We start from the raw sequence: 15451 nt of genomic DNA, 5'->3' as shown, positions 1-15451 counted from the left end.
GTTGCTAACTGGTTGTTGTGAGATGCTGCAAACGCGTCTATCTTCAAAGGTCCCCATCTTCTTTGAATTTCCTGGAACATCCGTGGTGGTATCTGTTGTTCGTACAATGGTTGTTTTGTTCGTGATAATTGGTCGGCAGTTGTGTTGATTATTCCTGGTACATGTTGATATGTCACTTGAAGGTTGTGATTGTTGCAAATGTCCTGTATTTGTACTGCTAGATCCTGAAGTAGAAACGATGCTGTTCCCCCAAATTTTGTTGTGTATTTTAACGCTGTCATGTTGTCGGTGCATATCCTGATCGTACACCCTTTGAATCTTGTTGCATGGAGTTTCAGAGCAAAGTAAATCGCCTTCAATTCTCTTACGTTTATTGATGTTGAACGTTCCTCCTTTGTCCAAAACCCGTATGTCTTGATGAATGGAGAGCTGATCCCCCAACCTGTGCCTGAACTGTCGGTATGTATCGTGATTGTCGGTGGTACTACTGGTAATGTGTGTATCGGAAGACCATTCTTTGTCGTTGCAAATTTCTTCCACCATTGGAGTTCTTCTTGGCTCTTTTGAGAGAGATGGCATTTCTTCTCCCAGTTTTGGTGATTTTGGAGTAGTGAGCGTGCTAGATCCCTTTGTATATGTCGTATGTGTAGAAGTGCTTCTCCTATCGCTGGTAACATGGATGTCACTTTCCCCAGAAGACTTGCTACCCATCTGCATGATCTTGGTATTGGTGATGAGCCTTGTTTGATCCTTTTCAGTAGATTCCGTATCTTTTGTGATGGTACTGTGATCATCATCTTCTTGGTGTTGAATTGAAAACCGAGAAATTCCTGTGTTTGGGAAGGAGTGAGTATGCTTTTTTCTTGGTTGATAATGAAACCCAATGACGTTAGATGTTTTATTACCCTTGTTGATGTCTTCACTAAATCTTCCTTTGATCTTGATAAGAGACAGATATCGTCGAGGTAGTATACGAGCCTTACACCTTCTCTTCTTAATGGTTCGACAGCGTAACGAATCAGTTTTGAAAACACCCTGGGAGCTACATTGAGACCGAATGCCAGAGACTTGTATTGGTAGACCTTGCCTTCGTTTTTGAAAGTGAGGAATTTTCGATATTGAGGATTGATGGGTACCACTGTATAAGCATCCTTTAGATCTATCTTGCATAAATAGTCGCCTTTTTCGATTAGATCCCTTAACGCTGGTATGCCTTCCATCTTGAAGTGATCGCATTGGATGTACTGATTCAATCGTTGACAATCTAATATCGGGCGTCTTTTGTTTGGTTCCTGGATTGTGAAGAATCTTGAGAGGTAATCTTCTGATCCTGATGGCATGGGTTCGATGATGCCGGCCGTAAGAAACTTTTGTACTGCATCGTTGATTGCTGATTGATCTTCTGGTGTTGTTTTTGTTGGTGTGAGTCTCCAAGGTATTGGTTGGTTCGCAAATTGTAGTTTGTATCCTTCTTGTACTACCGATATGGGCCATTTGTGATTTGTAATTTTTCCCCAATTTTTTTGGAAACTTGTTAAACGACCTCCGGGAAGAATGCCGTCTTTTGGAATGGAATAGTGCTGTTGCTGTTGTTGTTGCTGTTGTTGTTGCTGTTGTTGTTGCTGTTGTTGTTGTTGTTGTTGGAGTGAACATAGAGGAAGTGTTGGTGTTGTAAGTTGAGTGTGTGAGAGATGTTGTAGTGAGGTCGATTGTTGGGTTATGTTGAATCGGTTGTTGTTGGTGCTGTTGTTGTTGTTGAGGTGTTGTTTCCTTGTTGGGAGAAAGACGCACCCCGTCCTCTTCCTCGTCCATGAAAATATTGTCCTCTTCCATTCCCACGCCAATTAATTGTACCTCGTGATCCTCGTCCACGGAAATCACTGTTGTATCCCCCTCTGAATCCTTTGTTGTTGCTTGAGGTGCTTTGTAAAATTCTTTGTTCAAATCGAGCTTTGTGAATTTGTTCAACAAAAGATGTGTCGAATGATGCCTTTGTTTTCCCTTCATCAGCTGATATGGACTCCAGATGTTTGAGACTTGCTGGCAGTTTGAGTGCTTTGAGTGCGATTTCTCGGGCTTCTTGTTCCTGGAATTTTGCTGATCCAAATCCAAAGACTGCGAGTCGTTCTGCTTGTTGAATAGTGGTGAGGAAGGTATCTCGGTCACTTTGAGTATTGAAGGTTGTTCGATTGTTGCTATTGAGGTATTGTAAGTTTTCATATAATTCGGTACATGCTCTTGCTTGTATTCTTGTCGTTTCCGTAAGTCGATGGATGGTTGTAACAAGCTGATAAGCGTCCACTTTCCATTGTTTGAGGTCAGTGACGAATTCTTTGTTGATTTGTTCTGGTTTATTCCATTCTTCGTTGTTGTATTTGTGGGTTGTTCTCCTGAATGTTTTGAAGTTTTCTCGATGTTGGGCCATTGAAGTTTCGTCCAAGGCTTGGGTGATTGTTGGAGGTAATTCAGAACCGTTGTATCGTTCTTCCTGTTCCTGTAGTCTCGTACGTTCGAGCTGACGTACAATTTCTTCCACTTCTTCTCTGGTGAAAACTTGTTGTGGTTGTTCATTGTTGTTGATATGTTCCATAGTATTTCCACGGTGCGCGGCTTTGAAAGATATAGGGAAGAAAAAAAAAAAAAAAAAAATTTAAAATTGGAAAATAAAGCGTGGCTCTGAGAGCATCTACCACATTGGAAGTCGGAGTGGAGCCAACTGAGGTTGTTATAGGCACGACTAACAACGACAAATTGAGCGACAACTTTGATAAATTGAGCGACAACTTTGATTGTATTGAGCGACAACTTTGATAAATTGAGCGACAACTTTGATTGTTAGTCGTGCCTATAACAACCTCAGTTGGCTCCACTCCGACTTCCAATGTGGTAGATGCTCTCAGAGCCACGCTTTATTTTCCAATTTTAAATTTTTTTTTTTTTTTTTCTTCCCTATATCTTTCAAAGCCGCGCACCGTGGAAATACTATGGAACATATCAACAACAATGAACAACCACAACAAGTTTTCACCAGAGAAGAAGTGGAAGAAATTGTACGTCAGCTCGAACGTACGAGACTACAGGAACAGGAAGAACGATACAACGGTTCTGAATTACCTCCAACAATCACCCAAGCCTTGGACGAAACTTCAATGGCCCAACATCGAGAAAACTTCAAAACATTCAGGAGAACAACCCACAAATACAACAACGAAGAATGGAATAAACCAGAACAAATCAACAAAGAATTCGTCACTGACCTCAAACAATGGAAAGTGGACGCTTATCAGCTTGTTACAACCATCCATCGACTTACGGAAACGACAAGAATACAAGCAAGAGCATGTACCGAATTATATGAAAACTTACAATACCTCAATAGCAACAATCGAACAACCTTCAATACTCAAAGTGACCGAGATACCTTCCTCACCACTATTCAACAAGCAGAACGACTCGCAGTCTTTGGATTTGGATCAGCAAAATTCCAGGAACAAGAAGCCCGAGAAATCGCACTCAAAGCACTCAAACTGCCAGCAAGTCTCAAACATCTGGAGTCCATATCAGCTGATGAAGGGAAAACAAAGGCATCATTCGACACATCTTTTGTTGAACAAATTCACAAAGCTCGATTTGAACAAAGAATTTTACAAAGCACCTCAAGCAACAACAAAGGATTCAGAGGGGGATACAACAGTGATTTCCGTGGACGAGGATCACGAGGTACAATTAATTGGCGTGGGAATGGAAGAGGACAATATTTTCATGGACGAGGAAGAGGACGGGGTGCGTCTTTCTCCCAACAAGGAAACAACACCTCAACAACAACAACAGCACCAACAACAACCGATTCAACATAACCCAACAATCGACCTCACTACAACATCTCTCACACACTCAACTTACAACACCAACACTTCCTCTATGTTCACTCCAACAACAACAACAACAACAGCAACAACAACAGCAACAACAACAGCAACAACAACAGCAACAGCACTATTCCATTCCAAAAGACGGCATTCTTCCCGGAGGTCGTTTAACAAGTTTCCAAAAAATTGGGGAAAAATTACAAATCACAAATGGCCCATATCGGTAGTACAAGAAGGATACAAACTACAATTTGCGAACCAACCAATACCTTGGAGACTCACACCAACAAAAACAACACCAGAAGATCAATCAGCAATCAACGATGCAGTACAAAAGTTTCTTACGGCCGGCATCATCGAACCCATGCCATCAGGATCAGAAGATTACCTCTCAAGATTCTTCACAATCCAGGAACCAAACAAAAGACGCCCGATATTAGATTGTCAACGATTGAATCAGTACATCCAATGCGATCACTTCAAGATGGAAGGCATACCAGCGTTAAGGGATCTAATCGAAAAAGGCGACTATTTATGCAAGATAGATCTAAAGGATGCTTATACAGTGGTACCCATCAATCCTCAATATCGAAAATTCCTCACTTTCAAAAACGAAGGCAAGGTCTACCAATACAAGTCTCTGGCATTCGGTCTCAATGTAGCTCCCAGGGTGTTTTCAAAACTGATTCGTTACGCTGTCGAACCATTAAGAAGAGAAGGTGTAAGGCTCGTATACTACCTCGACGATATCTGTCTCTTATCAAGATCAAAGGAAGATTTAGTGAAGACATCAACAAGGGTAATAAAACATCTAACGTCATTGGGTTTCATTATCAACCAAGAAAAAAGCATACTCACTCCTTCCCAAACACAGGAATTTCTCGGTTTTCAATTCAACACCAAGAAGATGATGATCACAGTACCATCACAAAAGATACGGAATCTACTGAAAAGGATCAAACAAGGCTCATCACCAATACCAAGATCATGCAGATGGGTAGCAAGTCTTCTGGGGAAAGTGACATCCATGTTACCAGCGATAGGAGAAGCACTTCTACACATACGACATATACAAAGGGATCTAGCACGCTCACTACTCCAAAATCACCAAAACTGGGAGAAGAAATGCCATCTCTCTCAAAAGAGCCAAGAAGAACTCCAATGGTGGAAGAAATTTGCAACGACAAAGAATGGTCTTCCGATACACACATTACCAGTAGTACCACCGACAATCACGATACATACCGACAGTTCAGGCACAGGTTGGGGGATCAGCTCTCCATTCATCAAGACATACGGGTTTTGGACAAAGGAGGAACGTTCAACATCAATAAACGTAAGAGAATTGAAGGCGATTTACTTTGCTCTGAAACTCCATGCAACAAGATTCAAAGGGTGTACGATCAGGATATGCACCGACAACATGACAGCGTTAAAATACACAACAAAATTTGGGGGAACAGCATCGTTTCTACTTCAGGATCTAGCAGTACAAATACAGGACATTTGCAACAATCACAACCTTCAAGTGACATATCAACATGTACCAGGAATAATCAACACAACTGCCGACCAATTATCACGAACAAAACAACCATTGTACGAACAACAGATACCACCACGGATGTTCCAGGAAATTCAAAGAAGATGGGGACCTTTGAAGATAGACGCGTTTGCAGCATCTCACAACAACCAGTTAGCAACATATTGGAGCCTGAGACCAGACCCACAAGCACAAGCACAGGATGCATTTCAACAACGTTGGCTGAAGAAGGGAATGTATCTGAATCCACCTTGGAAATTGATTCCTCGAACCATACAGATGATCAAGACACAGCATCTGAAACAAGTAGTATTAGTAACCCCTTATTGGCCGAGTCAATTTTGGTTCCCAATGATCTTACGAATGAGACATCTGGACCACCCAATCATCAAGCCAATCAACAACAGATTCTCCCTAGCCGCTTGGATATTATCAACAAAGGAAGACAAAAACAAGGTAGGATGTCTGAAGGGGATGTGGTATTTGTATGAGTCTTAATATGTAACGAGACAAAACGTAAGAATTTTATTAATAAAACTTAGTTAAAGAGAAAAAGGAACAAGTCCTATAAAAAACTCTTTTTATAAATAAACTATCAGATTACTCTGTAATCTGATCTCCACTATCGGATTATCAATATTCTAAACTCTAATTTGAATCTTTAAGTGTTGAATTACCACACTACCCCCTTCCAGTGTAGATCATTACTTCTACATTGTTTATATTTGTTTATGGGAACATATTGTAGTGGCTTATTTATTTTTTCTTTTCTTGTTGGTACCAATTGTTTGTCCACTTTTTCTTTTTCTTTGTTTCGCACTTTGTACTAGTTCATTTTGTGGTGATTCATTAATCTTATTCCAATATGTTTCTATAGGTTTTTGACTATAAAAATTATCAGCGGGTTCCCAAGTGTTATACGACGAGTCATAGTCTAACCATTTGACTTTATATATATACTTGTTTGTTTTAGGATCCTTTTTATGAGCTACAATTGCTTCAACGTCGTATGTAACTTCTTCGTTACCTTCATCTTCAATTACTGGCTTCAACTGTGATACTGTGTAGCTTTTAGGTAAGAGATCTCCAATAGTGTCTTTTAAGACGTATGTACCACTTTGTGTTTTTCTAACAACTTTGTATGGTCCTTCATACTGAGGGTCCATTTTAGATCTATATTTTTCGTGCACTTTTACTCTTACAAAAGAACCTTCAGGTAAATCCCTTTGTGCATGTTTCTTGTCAAACTTTGACTTTTGCAATTGGATAACCTTCATTGTCTTTTCTTCAATAGCAGGGAAGACAACCTCTCGTAGATCTTTGATCCTTTGGTTGACTTCTTCGGTTGTTAGTTCTCTTTGTTCACCAGTTTCTTCATTGTAGTTTTTGAAGTCATTCAGCCTTCGACCGAACATTATATTAAATGGAGGGGTATTCAATCTTTTTGATATTTTGTTATTCATGGCTAGTTGGACAGAATATACGAATAAATCCCATTCACCTGTTACACCTTCGACAACCTTTTTGATTGCTCTCATTGCTGTACCTACTGTTCTTTCAGCAGCGCCATTGGACTGTGGATAGTAAGGTGTGATTAACCTGTGGTCAAATCCAGCCTTACGTTTGAATCTTTCCATGACTTGATTGGCAAATTCTTTACCGTTGTCAGATTGTATGATTCTAGGTATACCAAAATCACAAAATACAGGGATCATGGTTTTTACTACTTCTTCAGCAGTTTTATTTTTTATAGGTCGTAGGATTACAAAACGGGTGCATATGTCTATCATGACTAGAAGGTATTTGTTTCCTCTGTCAGTTGTGGGAAGTGGTCCAGCCAAGTCAATTGCCCAATGATCACCAGGTAATTTAGCATGTACTGGTCTATGTGGATTATATCCTGCTTTTACAATATTGAATTTCTGACATTGTGGGCATTTTTTCACTAGGTTGATCGCTTGATCATAGAGTTTAGGCCAATGTATACCGTTGTTATGTATAGCTTTGATGATTGCTTCAGCACCAAAGTGTCCAAATAAATGTGCTTTTTCCAACAAATCTGCTTTTTCTTTTTCCGTTGGAGGTTCCATCATGTTATTTTTCAGATAAGTTGTTGTTGATGCTCTAATGATCTTATCATTTTTTGATGATGCATATGTAGATGATTTGATTTTTTCCAATTTACCCTCACCCAGCTCTTTTTCAGTGGGAAAAAGGCGTGATAAAGCATCTGGAAGAACATTGTCCATTCCTGGGAGGTGTATGATGGTGAAATTGTAATTCAAAATCGTATCAAACCATTTGGTAAGCATGGCATTGAGGTCTTTTTGTGTATGGATATACACCAATGCCTTATGATCAGTATGGAGTGTGAAGTGTCTACCCCATAGGTGTTGATGGAATTTATTGAGTGCAAACACAATGGCAAGCAACTCACGTTTGGTAGTACCATATCTTCTTTCAGATGGTGATAAGGATCGTGCCATAAAACCATTGTAGGATACTTTTTTGGTGGCGGGATCAATTTGATACATTGCAGCACCTATACCTACATCTGATGCATCAGTAGCTACATGGAAAGGTAAATCTGTATTGGGAGGGTGTAAAATAGGAGAAGCATGTAGGGCATTCTTCAAATTATTGAAGGCAACTGCATGATCTTCTGTCCAGAGTTTACCTAATTGTCCAGGTACATTGCGTAATCCATCCAAGGTGTGGGTCAAGACTGATATACGAGGTATATGCGCCCTGAAATAATTCACCAAGCCGAGGAATCTTTGGACATCTTTACCTGTACGAGGTGTTGGCCAATCCATAGTATTAGCTACTTTGCGTGGATCAAGATATTTACTACCTCTGGTAGAAACACAAAATCCTAACAAATAAATGGTTTGTTGAGCGAAGTGGCATTTTTTAGGATTAAGTACTAAATTGACATTTGTCAATTGATCAATGACCAACTTGGTGTGTTCCATGTGTGTTTGCATATCGACGCTGTAGATCACAATGTCATCTACGAATGTGGCAACAAATGTATGGAATGGAGCCTGTGTGAATAACTTTGTCATCACTCTTTGGAATTTGGATGAAATAGGTTTCAAGCCAAATGGACATCCACGAAACATATATTGTTTACCATCAACTGATGTGAAGGCGGTTTTATGTCGATGTGGTTTGTAAATAGGAAATCTGTGAAATGCATTAGTTAAATCAAGTGTACTAAATACATTTGCACCTTTTAGTTTTTCAAAAATACTATCGATCTTTGGTAAAGGGAATTTATCCTCTTTCAAGTATTTGTTGATGTGTCTGGGATCAAGACAAGGACGTTTATCTGTATAATTACCAGCAGAATCTTTTTTGGGTGCTAGTGTAAGAGGGCTATTCCAACGATTATCCACATTACTTGGTACTTCAGTGATGATTCCTTCATGTAACCATTTATCCACTGTTTCTTGCACCTTTGGTTTCAATGTATCAGCAATGGGATATTGAGCACGATATCCAACTGCATCCACTGGTGTATCCAAATAAATTATGGCATCAGGGTGAGTACAGAATGTGCTTGTAGGAATACTTTGATTTTTGTCTATACTTTCTTTAATATAGTGATCAAATGTAGATCGTTCGGATGTGGAACCATAAGGATGATTATTAGGTACTGGCACATCTTTGAAAGGATTTTCTTCTTCATCTTTACTAGGTGGACCCCAAGTTACTGCTAATCCAGTAAGACCTACACCTAATAATGGCATCAAATCTGTACCGATACTCATGGATCTATTATATGCAAGATCCATCACTACAAATTGAAATGTAAGATGTTTGCCGTTGTATTCTAATTTTAGTTTAGGTGTTAATCCATAGGCAGTGGTAGTGGTTTTTGCATCAGCTAAATAAATAGGATTTTTTGTAGAGGGACTTTGTAATATATCAATATTATTTTTTAAACAAAATGATTTATTTAAAGAAGAAAAATTTGCACCAGTATCTACTAATGCTAAGATCGGGACGTTCTCTACATAAATAGGTACGTTAATTTCATCTTTGATCAATTGATCATCTGTTCGGTTTTTCTTCTTTTTTCCCTTACATTCAAGTTTGTCATCATAGATGTCCATGTCATCCGTCAAACTTGCCGTGATGGCTTCCAAATTGTCATCCAAGACATCACTTTTCTTGATGGCCGCACGAGCAACTCTGTTCACTCGTTTTGGACAAACACTGTTATGTCCCGGCTTGTATATTTGACCACAACCATTTCCACAAGACACTCCCTCAGGATTCTTGTTGATGAATTTTCCTTTGGGGGCCCATTTTGAAGCTGATGTGCCATTGGCCACACCGGAGTCTCTATTATTAAAAAATTTTTTAATAGGCTGAGCTTCATGATGATGATGATGATACTTAGCAAATTTTCTTTTTTGTGAACTTCCTGAGCCCACTGGTTTCATGTTCAAATTTTCGAACAAATTGAATAATTCAGGCACACTCATTTTGTGTGCTGGCTTGGCCGCGACATTGACAACATCCACTACTTTTTGTTTCCAAACACTAGGTATGTTATCAAGAAGCATATGGAGAATAAACTCCGTGACCGTAATCTTCTCTATTTCTAAAGAATTAATCATACCAGAGAATTTCTTAAGGAAATCTTGGAATGATTCATCACCTTGTGATTTCATACCAGCAACCTTGTTAAGGTTCTTGGCTCTTTGTTGAGGCGTGTTGACACACTCAAACAACCAAGATTTGACCATTGGCCAAGTGACATTTGTACCCCTTTGGATACCATCAACCTTTGCACTATAATAAGTGCCATAAGTGTTACCTAACAACAAAGGAAAGAAATAACTGTGTTCTTCTTCCACATTGATGTTTTGGCTGCAACAATACTTTTCCAAATGAGCCATAAATTCTTTCACATTGTAAAAGATATGCCCATGAGGCTTGATTGCTACTTCATCATGAGAAAGTAAACGAGGCATGTCCCCAATTGGGTACCCATGATTGCGTTTCGCTGTGTTAACAGCTACTTGCTTGACAAAAGATGCTTCCCCTGGGAAACGTTTTGCCACATAGGCTTGGTATTTTTCCAACTTATTCCAAGCTGCATCTACTTTCTCTGCCATACCATCTTCTTCAGTACGGTTAATGAGATGTTCTTCATACTCATTTTGCAAATCATCAATATCCTGTTTCAACCTCTTGATGATCATCTTGCTGCGCTCGATGAGATGTTGATCATCAATCACCATGTCTTCAACATTGTTGTTGACGAGGTTGGTAATTGTTTCTTCCACAACTTGTGTGGGTGAAAAAGGAGAGGAATTATCTGACATGATGTCATTGTTGTTGGTGTTGTTGATAATGTTGTTGTTGTTCATGTTGATAGTGTTGTTGTTGTTGTTGTTGAATTCGTTAAAAAAAATGTTGTATTTGTATGAGTCTTAATATGTAACGAGACAAAACGTAAGAATTTTATTAATAAAACTTAGTTAAAGAGAAAAAGGAACAAGTCCTATAAAAAACTCTTTTTATAAATAAACTATCAGATTACTCTGTAATCTGATCTCCACTATCGGATTATCAATATTCTAAACTCTAATCTAAATCTTTAAGTGTTGAATTACCACAACAGCCACAGAGAAATCAATGTACCTTGGCATGTCAAGTCAAACTTCTGGCATACGCGGACGACCTAATCCTTTTCCTCCAATCAGAAACCGAATGGCAAACACTGAAAGGTCTACTCCACACCTATAGTCAAGCATCAAATGCGAAGATTAATTTGGGGAAAACCATCATGATGTCTATTACGGGTAAACAACATACCTTTTGGCAGGAAATAGCTGCAGAAGAAAACATCCAGTGGCATGATAAACATTCAGCACAAGCAGTCACCTATTTGGGATATCCTTTATATACGGAACAAAGTCAACTTGATGAATATTTGTCAATGATCCAGAGCAAAATTATCAGACACATACACCTGTTGTCCATGAGAAACTTATCAGTGCTAGGCAGATCACTTACAGCAAATTCGCTTCTCTTGTCCAGGCTTTGGCACATCCTTCGAGTTACTATAGTCCCAGTACGATGGTTACAAGAAATCCGCTCAGCTGTACGACAATACGTCTTACCTTTCTTCCCATATCCTTCTTTGGCGTTCATTTACAAATCAAAAAAGATGGGTGGACTGGGGTTAATAGACATTATGCACCAACAATTAGCACTACATAATGTGTACCTTCATCGCTTGCTTGCTCGTACCAATGGAAACCCTCTGACAGAAGTCATCAACATACTGATCCGCATCCATTGTGATGAACAGACATCAATCCCTTTTCTACTTCTCCCACAACATTTCCGGATCACCTTGAAACGAATGCCACAATTGCAACATCTTGCCCATCTACTCACGGAACTACCAGGGATTTCTCCTATTGATACATGGACGCCAGGTTTTGTCAAAAATATTCCCATCCAATATGCTCTGGCACCAACAGCAGAAGCGAAAATACAATTGACATCCATACCGGCTACATATCTTATCAAAGACCTTTTTGAACTTCCTGATCAAGACACCGCATTCATTCCCAAAGCATTTTTTCAAAAACAGACTTCTATGGGTGCTCGAATAGAAGAAGATATAGCAAGAGGATACAGTAGTTGGGAACCAGATATCGACAAAATACTTAATAGGCCATCTCCCACACCATGTCCATCAAACTTACTACACGTGCAACTAGATCACTGGACTATAAGATCCAACAGGAAAATGGATCCGTGGATACAGACATACAAAGCATCACCTAAAGAAATACGGTTGATATGGAAAGATCGCCATGAGGATAAGAGACCACCTCCGAAACCTCCATTCGCATATCCAAGCTACACCACACTAACGAAGAATCAATGGTCCTTTTTCTGGTCGCTCAACATCCCTCATAAGGTACGGAACTTCTGGTGGCGAATCCTTTTGAAGAAATTACCAACACAACAACGACTTCACCAACTACGAGTCCCAAATGCGCCCTTGCCTAATTGCCGAATATGTAAAACGGAGGAAGAAGACGAGTATCATATGGTGGTCGGGTGCCCCTACAAAGTAGTTTTCTGGAAGAAATGTATTAGTTATATTGGCCAGGACGAAATGGATCCACCGTCCATTTGGAACAAAATAACTTTTCTCAGTTTACCACAGAATAAGTCGTCGCTCTGGGAACATGCCTCAGACATGGAAAACATTGGACGTATAATGAACATAATATGGCAACAACATTGGTTGGTAATCATAGAGGAAAAACAATGGAGCATCGAAGTAGCTTTCCAAGCATATCGAAAGCATCTCTGGAGACAAGGAAAAGACAAAGAGTGAGAAAAAGTTTTATTTTTTCTCTCCCCTCCCCCTAGAATTTTGTAACTAGTCACACGCAGATCTATAACTGGGTCCTAATCTCCCCAATTCATGCAAATAAAACAGTCTATAAAACAAAAAAAAAAAAAAGCGATCTGATTGGTCAGAATTGCCGTCCTAATATGATTGGTCAGTATATTGCCGTGCTCATGTGATTGGTCAATATATCCCCGCTAGAGTATGATTGGCTTCTATTTCGCTTGTACCTATAGCTCAATGAACAAACCAAATACTTTATTATGATTGGTCAAAATACTGCCGCCTAGGTATGATTGGCTCCTATTTCGCCGTGTGCCTAAAGCTCTATGAACGCGTCACTTAAGATTGAAATTATGTTAGTTTTTTCTCTTTTTTCCCTCTTCTTCAATTCTTATTGATGATTTACAGCTTCTTTATCAATATAAACACAAAAGAATCCACTGACTCTAAGGCTTCCACCCTTACCGATAACTGATGGTGACGAATGTCCCTTTCTCATATGCACTAAGCTTGGAAGTAACACAAACTATTCGTATACCTGCTCCTCCAATGACTATCCCTCTAAATTGGCGTATCGATATATGAAAACCCTTCTGGTCTCTATTAATTCCACACAAAGGAACTACAATGTGGTGGACAAAGCAAATACCCAGTGGATATCCCATCGTAAAACCACCTCCCTCTGCGTCAACCCAAGGTGCATAGCTGTGAAATCAGGGAAGGCCGTACGAGGTCGTGATCGAATACAAAGATGTTTATAACATCAAGCAACGTATGGGAAAGGACGAAAACGATAAAAGCAGTCAGGATAATTTGTATTGCTTGGCTGGAAGTCATGGAATCAAGGCTGGTCAAGCACTTCCTCCTTTCTCTCGAAAAAACAGTATAAAGACTGGAACTCAACTTTTACACCAAGATATGTCTTTGAAGATGAAACCTTTGGAAACCTTGCAAGGCATGGACTAAACAGTAAGTTGTTAAAAAAAATATTTATATTCTGGAGCTAGTTATAATAATTTTGTATCCTATAGGTTGTTTATCCTTTTGGTGGAAAAACGGTTGTATATATAATCATAGGAGAAACAATAGTCAAAACAAAAAGTAAATCGAAACGATATAAAAGAAACAGCTATTGATTTAACAAAGAAGATAACTTTTCTTTTGTGTAAAAATAATCAATCTACTTTAAGTATCCTTAACGACAATAGTACAATTCTTTAAGGCACTATTCTTGAAGAAAAAAACGATTATGATCAAGTGAATAATAAGATGACTTTTCTGACCATGTTCTAATGAGAGATCAGCGTGATCAAAATTTATCTTGCCATTGGTCTACTATTATGAAAGAGTGATAACATTAATACTCAATTATTCTGTGTGACTAGTGAGCCTGAAAAATGGCAATGAGCCGACTACAAATTTATTATATTTTTTTTTATTGTAAACTAAAGAGAGATTGATACAGCATTTGCATCATTTTGACCAAGATTTCCGAGGTTCCACTAAAAATGAAAAATTAAAGTTAGTTTTCTATTTTTCAATTATTGATGTCAAATTATTTTTGAATATGAATTACGTTATCTTCAATCGTTCTCAAAAGAGAGTAATGATCGTATTTGGTAGCATCTGTAGCGGCAGTGGAACTACGTTTAAATGATGGTCCGAAAAGCACAGTTTGGATTTGATTAGGTATCAAATAGTCTTTGGCTTCATCCCAAGTAGACACAAACATGGTATTTTCTGTGAAATTTGTATTGGTAATACGAGGTTCCAAAAAGCCTTTAAACCAATTAGAAGCATATTGGAGTGAAGTGTCATGACCACAGTTATTCATATCAGGTGTATAAAAAGCGAATTGAGGCACTTGATTGTTTTTGATATCCACATCCAATTGATCAGCGTTAACAATGTTAGCACAACGGGTGGCATTGTTGTGAATGTTTACCATGGACATGAAAGGATTATGTTTCCTAGCATAAGTACCAATTCGCATAGATGTATCACAGTTGCCAGTGTAAGCTTGTTGATAAGATTTCCATGTGATACCTTTGGCTTCCAATAAATCAACAATCGAATTCCTATTGATATTAGATTCAAAATCCATGAAAACACCACTGGTAGATCCAGAAATAAGACCAATCTAAATTAAATAAACAAAATAAATAAAAAAAATTAACAACTATTAAAATGTTATAAATATAATTACTTACATAGTTTGGTTGAGAAGGATGAGTCAAGGCAAAAAAGTTTGAGAGTTCAACACCTTTGACAGTAAAAGATAAAAAAAAAAAGTTAAGTTTCTAAAATATTCTTATTCATTCTTAAGATTACCATTATGCTTTGCGGCCAAGGATCCAAAGTATGGATCGCTATGGACGGCAGCATAGTTTTCATTTTCGAAAATGAAAATAACTACACGATCAAAATGATTTCCCTTGACAATATTACTAGGAGATGAAGATGATGGTGTTTGCCCAATAGAATTGGCATTGTTTTCTCCTTCAATTGGAACTGCACTGATGGCCAAAACAGTTGATAAAAGAATGGTTGCTAAGGATGATAACTTCATTGTTAAAATATAGAATTAAACTTATTTACAACATGAGAAGGAACACATTTATAATGAAAAGTAATTAAATC

The 15451-nt window shown here is 38.5% G+C and overlaps 1 protein-coding gene across 1 annotated transcript; it reads right to left on the bottom strand.

Moving 5' to 3' along the window:
• Nucleotides 1-14366: 14366 nt before the first annotated feature.
• Nucleotides 14367-15380, bottom strand: BX664DRAFT_269251 (phosphoesterase family-domain-containing protein; the record flags this gene model as incomplete). Its single annotated transcript, XM_051541044.1, has 3 exons — nucleotides 14367-14951; nucleotides 15022-15074; nucleotides 15143-15380. 3 exons carry the CDS (start codon nucleotides 15378-15380, stop codon nucleotides 14367-14369), a joined length of 876 nt encoding a protein of 291 aa, XP_051396702.1.
• Between the last annotated feature and the right edge of the window lie 71 nt (nucleotides 15381-15451).

This window comes from Halteromyces radiatus (assembly GCF_025201355.1).
Source record: "Halteromyces radiatus strain CBS 162.75 chromosome Unknown BX664scaffold_9, whole genome shotgun sequence".
In the NCBI taxonomy this organism is placed as follows: Eukaryota; Fungi; Mucoromycota; class Mucoromycetes; order Mucorales; family Cunninghamellaceae; genus Halteromyces; species Halteromyces radiatus.
This window is presented reverse-complemented; position numbering and strand designations above follow the sequence as displayed.